At 40.3% G+C, this 15,153-nt stretch overlaps 1 protein-coding gene across 1 annotated transcript in view; it reads right to left on the minus strand.

The window, feature by feature from the left end:
• Window positions 1-15,119, minus strand: part of lmbr1 (limb development membrane protein 1) — a 45,065-nt gene extending 29,946 nt beyond the window's left edge. Inside the window, exons 1-5 of the mRNA XM_050056214.1 lie at window positions 14,912-15,119; window positions 9,565-9,637; window positions 6,900-6,939; window positions 5,630-5,769; window positions 4,977-5,080 (exon numbers count right to left, since the gene is read on the minus strand). Of these exons, the coding sequence (XP_049912171.1) occupies window positions 4,977-5,080; window positions 5,630-5,769; window positions 6,900-6,939; window positions 9,565-9,637; window positions 14,912-14,974 (420 nt within the window). The 5' untranslated portion in view covers window positions 14,975-15,119. The remainder of the gene's footprint in view (window positions 1-4,976; window positions 5,081-5,629; window positions 5,770-6,899; window positions 6,940-9,564; window positions 9,638-14,911) is intronic.
• Window positions 15,120-15,153: the final 34 nt, after the last annotated feature.

A 15,153-nucleotide genomic window follows, 5' to 3' on the forward strand; every position in this document is an offset into this window, starting at 1 on the left:
GGGAAATAAAGAGAGAGAGAACAACAGAGGGAGACTGGTGGAGGAGAGGAGTCAACGTCTGAGCGCATCTCATTCCCCGGAGGTAGGAGAGGTGAGAGAGGAATGCTTTCAGGGACTTCAGCCACGTCCCACACGCGCTCTCTTAAGGATGCATCAGGACAGGCAGAAGCCGTAGGCAGGACGTGCGTCCGCTCAAGCGCACCAGTCCACCTTAACAAGCTGCCCATGCCATGCTGAAGGTGTATTCCCTTTAGATAGGTCTCTCAATCATTTATAAGACTCAAATCATTACCCATTCAGATCATTTAGGGCAAAGGCAATGCTCGTCACCTCCCTTACTATCATCCCTGGTAGCTGCCTCGCTGGAGGAACAATCCACTGTGTCAGACGTGATTTGACTGTGCAGGAGGAAGAGGATGCTGAACTGTGAGCCCAGATTGGTTTCAGTGATCTGTCCACATGCATGGCATTGAAAGTTGTGTCTATCCTTACCTATTCTTGCAAGGGGAAAATTAAGATGTTCCCCATCACATAGATAAGGAAGGGCAAACGTGTGCTTTGAAAAACTACAGTATAAAAATAGGAAAGTGCAACTAAGCTATCATCGCTGATCAAAGATAAAACTGTCAACTGGTGAGGGAAGAGAGGGGGAAAAAAAGAAAAAGACCTGTGCCTTGGCATCCAGAGCGCCTGCTGAAAGTTTCTATTCTTGCCATTCTAAATGTGTAACTACCTCTAAATATAGCAGCTCTGAAATATTCAGCATCCCCTGATCCTCACACCGACATCGAGTGAGGGGCTGGTTAACTGCAGCTATGCTCGAACAAGACTAGAGAGACTTCCAAGAAATGCGTGTAGTGGCCAGAGAGAAAAGTAACCGCTTCATATGCAGCACCACACAAACATGCATGGATTCACATACACACACAGACACAGACGCACACACACACGACCAGCCAAGTAAATCAACCTCCAAATCCACCCAATTACACAAAGCCGCAGAGGGCCTGGAAACAGTTCACAAGCTTTTTGCGCCTAGCTTGTGCTGCAGGAAAAACTAAAGCCCAATCTGCCACTGTCTTTGATGTAGTGCTTCGACCGACGAATCCAGCAGAGAGTTCACCTCTGGAAGTTGAACACCACTGTGCAATGGTAGACAAGTGTGAGAGAGAGAGTGAGAGATGATTTGCTTTGGAAGATGCAGGGCTGTGTTGGATGTTGTGAGGGGGGTTAGAGAAAGAAAGAAATCAGACAAAGGGAGAGAGTTAGGTGGTGCAGGAGCTTCCTAGTTGCCACCATCAATCCTTCGCAGGTCAGCAGGCGGTGGCAGAGATCATCCCGCAGACCATCCTTCTGCTCACTGTCAGGGGCGTGTGGAACAAGGGCCAAGAGTGTAATAAGTGAAAGAGGGGGCAGGGTCCCTTTTTTTTTTTTTTTTCTTTGCTCCCCAGCAAAAGTACTGCCCTCTTTGCTAAAGACATGCCAGATGCCCAGGGACCTTATTAGTGTATCCTTCAACCAGTCGGCCACAGCGCAGTGACCGTGTCAGAGACAGAAAGCAGAGGAGAGGGACACTCCCCTGTAAAGCTGCACAATGAACTTCTAAAGACTCTTAATAAGACTTCTTAATAAAGCACCAATGACACGAGAGCATGGAAAATGATCGGCATCACATCGTATCGTTCAAACTCAGGACAGGGAGGGGGATTTTTTGGAAAAAAAAAAAAGTTGTGAAAGTTCAGTAACGTGGTTTTTGAGATGTGAGTTAAAACTCCAGTTTTCCTGCTGGTTTCATGGCTGATGAGTCAGAAAACAGAAGAATTTAAATGAAGGAAGCAGCCTCAGTCCTGTCTGATGTTTGCCCAGTTTTATTTGACATCCTACAGTGACGACAGCTTGTTCTGATTACAGAAAGGTGTCGGACTGATAAGTCTTCAAAGAATAAATGACTGTATCCTGGCTTTTTCGTCAAGCCTAAGTATCAACAAAATACTCTGCCCTACTTAAACTTATGTAAACAAGTTGTACTAATCCAGTCTACATGTATGACGGACGCTATGTCATTTCAAAATCAAGAAAAACAGCTAAATATCCGAAACACAATCATTTAAGCCACAGAATTTATCACTTAGGTTAGAAAAACTGAGTCACGAGAGGAAGGGGGGAAAAAAATCCTGAGCAACTCGCTTGTTCTTTTTTAAATTCCCAGCTCGAACTAATATGTTGCCATGGTAACGAACATTGTAACAGGCAGCTTTAGGGAGACATTGTGACCTTAAAGGAAGGTATGTAAACACCACTTTATATTCTCCGGCTGGCCCTGCCCGAAAGAAGGCCTGGGAAAAATGTCTGCATGTGCAGGAGATTTGAAATAAATATCCAGGCCCCCATTGTGGAGATCCAACAAAGAGGAGTATCTTAGTAACACCACGCGGGTTTGCTCGGCGAGACGTTTTCTCCCCCCCCCCCCTCCCCTCCCCTCCCTCCCCTCCTTTCCCTCCACAATAAACACACTTCTCATCATTGGCGGGTTAGGGCTTAGGATGAGATTGATGAGGAGTTTCTTTTACTACCAGATGAAACCTGTTGGCCCTTTGCTGGGTCAGTCGGGGGGTCAGACTCGTTCCAACTCGTTTCAGGATCAAACACATTTCAATACTGTGGGTAAGACCAAAAGACTATTCAGGGCAAAGCCACGATTTATACGTTTCTTGATGCTATAAAGAACCTTAAATATTAAAACCTCCTGGAAATTTTGCGCTTTTCATCACACTAAAGTTACAATAACTTAGTAGCTCAGGCTGTGGCTTTGAATACATATTTTTTAGCAGGGGATTGTAAACATCTGAGCATTAGTGCAAAGAAAATAAGATCAGACCACACTAGAAATAGACCAGGAAGTTGTCATGTAACTTTTTTTTTTTACCTTGATCTAGATGTTTTTGAGTAAATATAGCTTCCAGATATCACACTCGTCATGTGTAATTATTAAGCCAACTTAAGTCCCTTGATATAAATAGAAGTCTGAACAAAGGCTGGTACTGATGTCTTCACAGTCTGCCAGAACACGCTGATCATCTTAATAAGGATGACAGGGACGGCTCTCATCATTACAATGCCATCTACTGGTGGTGTGCAGACAACTATAAGTGACAGAAATGCTTTGTAAAGCCTCAAAATAGGATGTTTTTATCTTTCCCAATGCACTCAAAGCAGCCAAACAATACATAGTGCTTCATTTAAAATACTACTTTACACGCAACAAATACACCATGCTGTGGAGGTACACAGCTACACAACGACCTTTCGTGGCCTCAGTGATGCAGCTTTTCTGCAAAGATTTGAGAGCAGAGCAGTAAAGTGGGAGACATTTTACAGCGGCAAATAAAGCCAGATCATAACATCTGACATCAAGACCCTAAGTCGCTCCGATACATCCACAATTTGGACAATTTGTTAAACTATTAATCACTCAGGCGACAGAGCCTCTGACGAGCTGAACAGTTAAAATAAGAAAAAAACATCCACATTTCCATCTTTATTCTGGTGGCGTCTTTTAGTACATCGTCAAAAGTAAACACAGCCACATGAAAAGGCTGCCTTACAACGTTAGCGGTGAAATTCATCATGCACTTCATTTCCGCAGTCAAAAGGACCTCGCAGTGCCATAACATTAGCCCAGGAGGTTAAAATGCCACATAAAACCTTATGACAATGTGGTCTAATGCTGTTATTGGGGAAAGGGATAATATCACATTATAAAAACTCGGATCTGTGTTTTACATTCCCCTTGCTGTCGGCCACATGATTGACTCTGCAGGCAGCTCAGATTTTTTTTTTTAAGGTGAAACAGGAGCGTCACCTCCACCCCTTCCATAGCACACACACAATATATACCTGGAAGTGCAGCTCAACATTGAACAGTGCTTCCTCTACGCAAATTTATGGAAGATCAGTAGCGAGAAACAGTCTTGCTGAAATGAAAAAGAACAAAAAGGAGAAAGAGGCCCTCATCCTGCTTCCTACACATCAGGGCCTGCCCTCTGCTCAAGAAATCCAACCGAAACAAATTAGTGGGCCGGGGAAGAAAAGAACGGGCTATACACTACAGTACAGACTAATTTTTATGTGCTTTTGCCAGGAGGGACATAAACCAGAGAGGTTTCAAACTGTGACACAGGATAGAGGTGTATTAAAAGTAAATCTTTCCCCCTCCATTTTGCGAGGCTCTATTGTGCTGTCATGTCGCTGCGACTTTATGGACGTTTGGAACACGAGCCCCCAGCCTCTTTTTTTTGGGGGTAATCAATTAAACGAGGAAGTTCGCTGAGCCTTACAACTCGATTATTAGCCTGTCCTTTTGAAGTTTTATTTTAGGGGGCTGGGGAGGGGGTGACAAGGAATCAGGCTTTAAATCAGTGGGGCCGATGCAGCAGTGTTGAAGCGTTTGCAGCCTATGGCCTTATTGGAAGGGTTTGTCAGGATGTGGCGCTGGGCGAAGTCCAGATTCAGACTTTCATGGTTAATGAACTTTCTGCAGTGGCAGTTACAGTCCGTGGCATGAGTCAGGGAGAGGGCAAGGACAAGACACCTGCTGCTGCTGCTGCTGCTTTGGCTGTTAAGAGAGAGCCCCTTGCGTGGATAGCAAAGCAAATATATCTACACAAAAGACAGAAAATAAACAAGGTTCCACTTTTTCTATTTCAGAGCTTCAGATGTTTTCCAGCCATACATTTAAGACATTAGATCGTCTTGTTTCACCTTTGACTCTCGGTTAATAAATCACTTCAGCATCACAATAATTTTAATAATTATTCTCAGGATTTTCAAAGTGTGTTTCAGACTTTAAAACTCTGACAAAATGTAATTCTCCATTTCTAATTCTTTTTTATTGATACTTGGTTATCTTGTGTAACACACAGAAAAGAAAAGAAACAAAAATGAAAGTAATGCAACAAACATTTAAGACAATGTACCTTTTTGGATCCCGCAAAACCCTCAGACTCCAGGAAGAAATACGCAAAGGGCATCAGGATGAAGAGGCAAAGGTTGGAGAACAGTGACACCAGGTTCCACAGACCTGCACAAACCGTCAAATTTTTAATATTCATATATTAATATACAGGTTTCCTCAAAAATTTGAGAGCTTTCCTTTAAATATTATCATGTAGTTGTGAGTCAAAGTGCCAGCACAGGTTTTATCTGCCAAGTGTCTTTCTGTCATGCCTAAGTCGTGGCCTCTAATGCCCCCTGGTGGCTGTTGCAGCAACCATCAGCCTTATCGACAAAGCTGGTGGTTGCACACTCTGATGAGCATCTGCATGACTGACTGGTGACATGAAAACGGAAATTGATCTGCAATGTGGTGGCAAGGCAGATGAAACAGATAAGAAATCTTAACCACATAGAAATACAACATCTCTGTGGGTGCTAGTCCAATGCAACTTGTACAGCATGTTAATCAACACATATTGATTCTGACATTAATGTAAAGAGTACATTATGATTCTAATCACTGGTATTCCAAATATGTTAGAGAGATATTAGCTTTCTTTGGAGAGCAGAAATATTTTTAAATAAACAGACAAAGGGGGGAAGACAAGACACATGAACTGTGAGATGTACTGACCGTGGATGAGGGAGCCATTGAGCCACTGAATGTAATAGTTTTTGGGGAAGGAGAGGAGGATCTCGTTACTGATGATTGAGAAAGGCAGTAGGAAGACGGCACCACCCGACACTGCCAGGGTGAAGGTGCACAAGTATAATCTGCAAACGGAATGAGACACACACCAAACAGACACAAGTGTTAGGAGTAGTCAGGTAAACACTAACACATGCAGATTTTTTTCTTTTTCAAATCAGATGTCTGTTAATTGGTTACTGGGGGATTCATTTTGGATTGCTTGTTATAAGTCACAGTTTGACAAGACTAAATAAGTAAAAGCAAGTGACGATTTAACTTATTCAGTGAGATCGACCTCTCTAAGAGTCCTGGATATACCTGCCAGTGGGCTCATTGTCAGTCTACACTTTCAATCATCTTTCTACTCAGTTTAATCCACCCCTGCCGCAGTCCTGGGATAAAAGACACTGACTAGCTGTGTTTCTGTAGCCTGCAATTTGTAGAGATGCAGAGGCTCCAAATTGGGCCCAGGGGAGTGACCATCTGCTCAGTGGTCTTCAGTGGGACGGCACAAAATCCCCACTTCGCCATATCAATTAAGGTTCTCATTTACTGAAATGCTTTCCCTTTATTTCGCCGGACCCTTAGGTGCCATTTTGCTCTGCTGGACCTAAACACACAGGATGCATGCGGCTACAACAGACACCCCTGAGTGTGCACTGCAACTCTAAACAGAGTGATACGTGATACTTGCCACCACAGTTCTGGCTAATGACACGATCTGTGAGACACTCAGAGTGTTAGCAGCAGTCATTGAATTAATGCAAAGCTGTTTGATTGTATGTAGTAGTTATTAGTAATAAGGCGACAACTAGTGATTACTGCTGATTATTTTCTAGATAAATTGATTAACTGTTTGGCGTGAGTGTGAGAAAAGGGTGAAAAATGTCAGTCACAACTTCCTAGAGCCTGAGGTGACATCTTTTTTGTCTACTGAACACTCAGTGCCCCCAAAAACATTCACTTCACTATGATATAAAACACAGAAAATAAGAATCCCCTCACAAATGAGAAGCTGGAACCAGAGAATCTCACAAATTAAATGATTAATCAACTATAAAAATAGCTGCAGATCAATTTTCTGTTGATCGAGTAATCAATTAATTATTAACATTCCATTCAAAATACTTATAATTCGTTCATTTTATCACTTTTTCTAATTTCTAAAATACACTTTTCTAAAAAAGAATGAACTGAAATCAGCTTTACTCACGATATTCTATTGACAACAGCATCCTCATCCTCGTGGTCATCTACAAAGGAAACCACAACACTTTATTCACAAAGAGGTTTTTGCACATTTCATACATCATCATACTTCAAACAGCGCTTAGAAGAACATAGCACTGGCTGCATTTTTTATTTATGTGTATCCATTGAAGCAGAGTGAAATATCTAATATTTTCCCACTTGTATCGGCTAATACCAACATGCATTATTGTAGTATTGGTTCCAAACAGCAGTATTTGAGACATGTCTTTCAACGCAATTGTCTTTCAATTGGATTTAAACGCCGACTATTTCTCCGCATGCATCTGTTATAGTTTTAAAACCAGTGCTACGACACCCTTCCCACTGTCTGCAGGCAGATGACTGACATGAGAGGATTGTCGGCTTAAACTAGTTCACCTTGGACTTCCGGGTAGGGCTGGGCGATATGGAGAAAATCAAATACCACAACATTTTTGCCAAATACCTTGATATCGATATTGCAACAATATTGTAGGGTTCACTATTGGTGCTTTTGCAAAATATTAAACAATGACATTTTTTGATAAATAATCATCACTAATGTGTATATAATGACTAAGTGGGTAAAGACAAAACATCTGGAGAAGTCGGTTAAGTTCAGAAATTTACACCATATTACTGTAATGCAGCCTTTAAAGGCAGGAAATGACAACACTTACAATATTACGATATCCAAATCTGAGACCATATCTAGTCTCATCACAATATCAATATAACAGCCAGGGTTCCCACACATTTTCCAAGACAAATTTTCCAAACTTTTCAAGCATCTTGTCCAGCATCTTTCAAATATATCAGATATAGACTCTATTCAAACATAATTCTAGCTAGCTGGCATACGTGAAGGGTGAGACAGAGTGCAGATGGAGAAAATGAAGAAGCATATGTGATGGTAAACAAAACGTAGTCACACAAAGACGCATATTAGAACAATTATGTTACATTACATAAAAGGTTATTCATTAAATATTATTGTAACAATTTCATTATATGACATATTTTTTCCAAAACTCTCAATGACTTTTGCTAATTTCATGACTAATCCAGGCCTGGAAAATGTGACCGTGAAATTCCATGACTTTCTCAGGTTTTCCCTGACCGTGGGAACCCTGAATGTCGATATATTGCCCAGCCCTTCCTCCAAGCTATGAAGGCCAGTCTGTGTGCTCTTTTCCCTAATACAGCCGGCATCCACCCTGCATGACTGAGCCTCCACAGCACACATAACACTCATCCGTGCAGTGCTTCCATTGCTGAACTACACACTTTGTTGTTTGTGTTAACATGAGTTCAATAATTCATGTCTGTTTTAAATAAACGTCTGGTGTGGACTCCTCCTTGTTACATTCCCTGAGTGAGTTTGTGACAACCTAGGGGCTCTGGTTAGATCTGACCTCAGAGCAACACATGAAGAATGGCTGATTTGTATGTTGGTGACCAATCTGGTTTGTGACCCTTGTGGTTCATTAATGTTAAATAAGTTTAGGTGCTTTTTAGCAGTGTAAATTAAAGTGATTTTGGTATTTAGCATTGATTGAAAATGTTGGATTAATGCTAATTTGAGGTGTTAAAAATAGTAAAAAATAGTTATAAATAATAGAAATTGTGTAATTGCCATTACTTCATCATAGCAGAAATAAAAAAAAATAATATGCCACCTGTACTGATTGTTCTTTTTACAGCAGATTTATCAGTCCTTCTCTTATTTATTTTAAAAAAGTATCACAGTAGCATTAAAATAGTACATAAGAAATGAATGTCATGGTCTCATAATCATCTAAATATGTTAATACAGTAGATGATATGCTCAAATACACTGTTCAAAGCAGTGCATGTAAGATCACTTCCTATTTCACAGTTCCTTTGCACTGTAAGTGAAAAGATTTATTAGGCTACCAAACCACTAGGTGTGAGGAGAGGAGCAGCCTAGATTTTTACTGTACAAAACTCCAGAAGGGATTTCTGGTGCAAAGTGGTCTACTTTCAAAATGAGACAAGGGAAGCCTAGGTGACCTGGACATACTAAATTTGTCCTGTGAAAGTGGGATACAGTTCATAATGTCTGCCTGGGCCGTCTTGTTTTTCATCACTGTTTTCTCCTTTATAACTAGGTCACATTTTTATTTTTAGTCATTCCTGCCTGCTGTAGCTAAACTGCTGTGTCAGAGATGTCACAGATGAACAAAACGTATCCTCCTGTGAAGATCCCTTGAGTCTCTTTGTTTGAATATCATTCAATATTACTGACATAACCTGTCCTGTCACAATGTGACAAATTCTTTTCATTTTGCCACAGTCCTAAGAGCTATCTGGGGCGGATATGGCTCACTGATACAGAGCTGACTGTGGCAGATTACTCTACAGGCATGGGTGTGGTGTCTCATGCACACACCTAAAGCTGTCTTGGCCGTGACTTCCTTTTGGTCAGAACACAATGAAGGGCTCTGTGTGTGAGCAAACACAGCATTAACAGACAGACAGACTAACTTGTGTGGTGTTTGCTGTGGAAATGGGTCCACCGTGAACAAATTTATGGTGTGTAAGTGTTACAGATGCTTTCGGACAATGAAATCATGCCGGTTTCTGTTCCCACGGAGTGAAAGGTCATGTTTTACAGAAACACTCACCACTCTTCCTCTTGTATCTGGTTATGATGCAGTAGGACACGATGTAGAGGACTGCAAACAGGAGGAAGCAAATCTGAAACGACAACATAAGAATCTTAGTCCAGTATTCTTTATAAGTGTAGATGAATCAGCACCCACAATCATTAGCACACTGATATCAACAGTACACACAGAAGATTAAAACCTCCTTTTCCTGTATGTCACATAGGGCTGTGTATCTGCCAGAATCTGACAATATGATATGGTTTACGAATCTAATTTTAGGAGCTAGCAATGCATGCATCATTTATGACTCATGTTCTCTGTGTTTACACTAACGATATGTTCTTGCATTGGAGTGAAAGAGTGAAATAGCAAGTCCATCTGCACTGATCTGATGTCACATAATTTATTACTAAACTTTTAAGCAGTTTCACACCCAGATAAAACAGCAGTTTGCCCAGAAATCAACTCTTCTTCGCTGCTCTAAAACGGGTAGCCTACACAACAAGTTGGGCTGTGCAGCCATTGCCAATTACAGTTTTAGAGTGCCGAAGAAGAACTGATTTCAGGTAGAGCATTAACGTTCGCACAATATCAGCAATTTGGCAATATTTTACACTAGAAAGTCCCACCACTACAAACTTGTGACTGCACTTTTAAGTTGTTTAAAAGGAATTGTTATTTATTCCTAATTATTTTATGACTGACAGTCAAATTAGATAAGATTAGAAAATTGTATTTGTTCATGTTTTACGAATGGGTTAACCTGAGCATGCCATACAATACTGACAGCAATCATTTCACACCCATACAGCTGGTCTTTTTTTGTTGCTGTATGCAGCAATATCAGATTGGTACTTGGTATCAGCCGATACGCAAGTTCAAGAATTGCAATTGATATCAGGAAGGAAAAAACGGTATCAGAACATCTCTAGATAAATTACATCACTACTATCTAGCGAACTGGGGTTTAAACACAGCATAACATGAATAGTGTTTTTGAGAATCCATACATTATCAAAAAAAACATACTGCAATACTCAAGTGTATCAATATTTCTTTAAACCCCTAATATCACATACTACAGGCTATGGGATTGTCTTACTGCATATTACACTGTATATTAAAGGCTTAAAGACTTCAGTGGAGCCCACAGTGAGTACAGTACTGCTCTATATGTGCAGACCTGTGATGATCTGATGTGATAACCTGATTAGTCACACAGTTGTGGACCTGGATCGTGGGAGAAAATCGACACCTCAGTATGTACCCATGACCAACTGTGTGACATGAGAGGTAGTCCATGACATTTCTGGGTAAACGTATGTATGCATTTTCTACATTTCAAACAGCCTAGCATGCTGTTTTTAACCAATGTATAGTTTTTAGGGCCTCAACTAACATGATTGTTATTATCGATTAATCTAACGACTATGTTCTAGATTGAGCTATACGTCATTTGGTCGACATAATGTCACAAATAAGCAAAAAAATACCCATCACAAGCTTCCAGGGCCCGAGGTGATATACAAAAGTATTCAATTTTGACTGAACAAACAATAAATATAAAGTTAAGTATCACAGGAGACTAAAAAAAAGAAAATATTCACATTTTTATCCCAAAACATTTACCTGATTGATTGCCTGATTACCACAAGTCAAAATAATCACCTAATCAAGCTCTGATAGCTTTAATTGTAACTGTGTTTTATTTGTGGAGTGCCCAGGCTGCACACTGATCAAAACACAAGAGTGCAAACAGACTTGCTCACCCAAATCTGTCAATTTCCTCTAATGTTCTAATAATACTTGATCACTCAGTATTTGTGCAGTATGTAAATGTGCGTGCTTCCTGTCCAAAAATAACTGTGCATTTCGTATAGGCCTGTTGAAGTGTGCAAAAAAAGGAAAAAAGCTGGTCCCATTATAACACAAATAATTCATTACTAAGCAGTATGGCTCAACATGACCCATTTATTTGATTAAAGAACAAAAACGAGCAATGCATCATTGTATTCAAACATCTGACAATACTAATTAGGCCAACACTACACGCAGAGTCGTCCAGAAATTACCAATGCATGGGATTTATTAGGTAACCACGGCCTCAAAACAAGCGGGATGGTCTTACAGAAGGATCACATTCCACATTCCCCCCTTCTACTGTGACAGTGACCGGGATGTAACTAATGTTAGAAGCTCCCACTTCAGCACTTTGCACCCTGTCAACATTGCACAACTCATCACGGCCGAGCTGGGATTATGAGATGACTCAGCCAGACACCAGACGGACCGTGCACATTTCAGACGGACAAACCGACCAGAAATGCCAAACATTGTCAGTCAACCTGGGATGTATATGTGGTGTTATATGACAGCTGGAGCAAAAACTGTTTTTCTTACCGCCTGCCGTCCCTTTCCAAATTAAAGACAGCTGATATATTTACGAGCTACAAAACTCTTTTGGACAGTGGCTCAAGAATCAGGTGCAAGGAGCTGATAAACACCCACAGACTCAATGCAACAGTTTGGGGAGAGATAATGGACAGCAACAAGCAGACCAGTCAACGCCACAGTCACTAGTGAAGTCATCACTTTGTTTTCCCTAATAAAAAAATATATATACAGGGTAACACAATGAAGGACATGGAAAGGAAGCAGGTTTGCAAACATCCCCAACCAACTTAGGAAGAGTATTTCACACCGTTATGATATATGAACTCAAGCTGAACCTGAGGGACAGTTATTGCATCTTTTCTGAGAGACGATCCTGCAATTCCTGCAAGCAGATGAATTCATCAGTATTTTCCTGAACTTAAGTGATGTCATTAATAGACTATTTTAGCAGTAATCTTATTTCAGATGTGTCCAGGGTACAATATCAGCACCATCCATGAGCCAAATGCTGGTAAAATATGCATGTGGCTAGTAGATTTGCTTCACTCATAAGCCAAATAAACAATGGTTATCTACCGAGTAGCTAGTAAAATCTAAACATTCACAAGCCATTTGGCCAAAGGACAAAAGAGTTAATTTTGCCCCCTGGATGTGTCAACGTGAAACATAAGTTCATGCAGGCCAAAGCATTATAGGTAACCTGATTACCTATGTCATTAGCTGGGTTTGTAAAAAGTTTATCAATGCATGCACAAGGAAAAGACTACAGAAAGAAAGAGTAGCGTTATGTTGGAAAGCCTGTTGGAAATATACACTGTATTATCTCCAAACTCAATTCTGCCCACTGCATCTCTGTTTACAAAAGCATGTGAAACCCTGATGATGTTACATCCTTGTTTGGAGGTGGCGGTGGAAAATGTAATTACCGGCCAAACCACATGTAAACTAGTGACACATTATCCTGTGCTGCAAGTAACAATCATGATTGTTGATCTTAAAGTCAGCCTGGGGTGCGAAACGTCATCTGCATATGGAGCCAGAGTGTGCAACACTTTTTTTCCTACTCAGCACCCCACTACAACCCTTGGTGTGTGTTATTTTTCTATTATACATTATCCTGTGTTAACCTGATTTCACACAGCAATGTGCATTCTTCAATAATTCTTTGCAACCAGATCAAATAACAGAATAAACAGTTTCCCACACTTCATATAAGAGCATATCATCCTGTCACTGACTCATGTTTACCAACTTGAAACTCAACCCAGAGTAACCTTGGCAGCTAAATAAGTACATGCAACTAGGGCTGGGCAAAATGGAAGGATTCAAATATCACAATATTTTTGACCAAATACTTCAATATCAATGGTTGACTATTGGTATTTCACAAAATATTTACACAGTGAGATTCTTGATAAATAATCAGTAATGTGGAGTAAAGGCAAATAATAGAACAGCCTGGTCAGTTAAAAAAAATGACATCACTTTACTGTAATGCAGCCTTTAAAACAGGGAAAAGATAAAACCTTTGATATTAGAATAACCACAATCACAGTATCAATATAATATCGATATAGCCTATTGCCAAGCTTTACATGCAACCATATAAGTAATTTTGTGCCTGCAGAAATCAATCCATAGGCTGACTCACCACAGGCACTACGGTTGAATGACACAGTGTCATTACAGCATCTTACATTAAGAGTGTTGATATAGGATACTGAGAGTCAGGTGTGGAGAGATGCTCAGGACAAAATGTGCAAGCTGCAGCCGAGATGCTGAGCTTGCCTGCTGTTGAGACATTTGATAGTTTCTATATTTCAACAGTGTCTGTCAGTAATACTCAAGACAAAGTGTCCCCTCTTGAACCTTCTTGCCTTAAACTGTTTTTGTTTTTTAAAATTATGTCTAGACAATGAGAAACTCTCAAAAACAATGTGGTTCACGGCAGAGAAGCAACAGCAATTTTCAAGGCACAGACAATAGTAAGTTATGTTTTTTATTGTGGCATGCAATTAAAAGAGGCCAGCCCACAGGGACACTACAAGTACAGTTACAGCAGGGAAACATTTGCCAGACAAAAACATACATTTTAACATATTTTTTTGAACTGGAAATGTCTCCTGTCCCAAGCTCTACAAATATCTGCCATAAATAAAAAGTTCCCTTCCTGAACCACAAGTTCAGATCAAATTAAAAGAAGTTAAGGGCATCTTAAATCATTATTGAGGGCGATAAAACATAAAAAAGGACTTAAACACATGACAACCAAAGCCTTTTCTGTATTTAAGGAAACCCTACCTACTTGTGTCGAATTCAGTGTTACTGATCACAAACAGATCTTTGACTTTTGATTAAATTCTTCATAAAATGTTGTCAGCTGTTATTGTTTTTATGAAACAATGCCATCCTAAATTAAATCCAACCCATACTTTCCTTACACATATGATCTATCTCCCCTCCATCAGCAGCTTCAACAGCCACTGTGCTGGAAAATATAAGCTTAAAATAGCTTAAATTAAATAAAAAATTAAGTGTCCCACAATTACAGAGATGTCTCAGTCCTCACTGAAACAAACACTGAATTACTAAGGACTGGGACATTTTGTCCACGTCCCAGATACAGATCTTGCTAGTGCAACGACAATTAATACAACTCTGTCCCACAACAATCAATACAGCAGCTAAGTTACTACTGTAATCAACTAGTTTATGGTAGCTAACATAAGCTAACTTTAATTAGCACGTTCGCTCATTGTTTTTAATTTACACAATGCTTGAATAAAGTAGAGATACTATAAGACTTTTTCAGGGTACATAATTAAAGCGACTATCGTTATAGAGCTTATTATATCCTGCCGTGTCAAACTGACAGGTGAAGCTAACGTTAGCTACCGTTAACGTCTCTGTGCAGTAGAGGACGTTGTTAGCCTGCTAGCCGCGACTAGCCGCTCCGTTCGTTACTTACGATGTACTCTCGAACTTGGCTGTGGAAATTCTGCTCTCTGATAGTAACATCGTCTTCTTCCATTCTTCATATTGCAAATACAGAAAAAGGAGGCTACAGGTCACTACATGCTAGCTCGTACAACTGGCAGCGATGGCAACAACAACTCCAGTGTCTTCTTCGCTCTGCAAAATAGCTGTGACTGGTTAACAGACAGTTTACATCGAAGGAAACCCGCTCCGTTCTGAAAAAAAGAAAAACGC

Source organism: Epinephelus moara, chromosome 11, assembly GCF_006386435.1.
Source record: "Epinephelus moara isolate mb chromosome 11, YSFRI_EMoa_1.0, whole genome shotgun sequence".
Lineage (NCBI taxonomy): Eukaryota > Metazoa > Chordata > Actinopteri > Perciformes > Serranidae > Epinephelus > Epinephelus moara.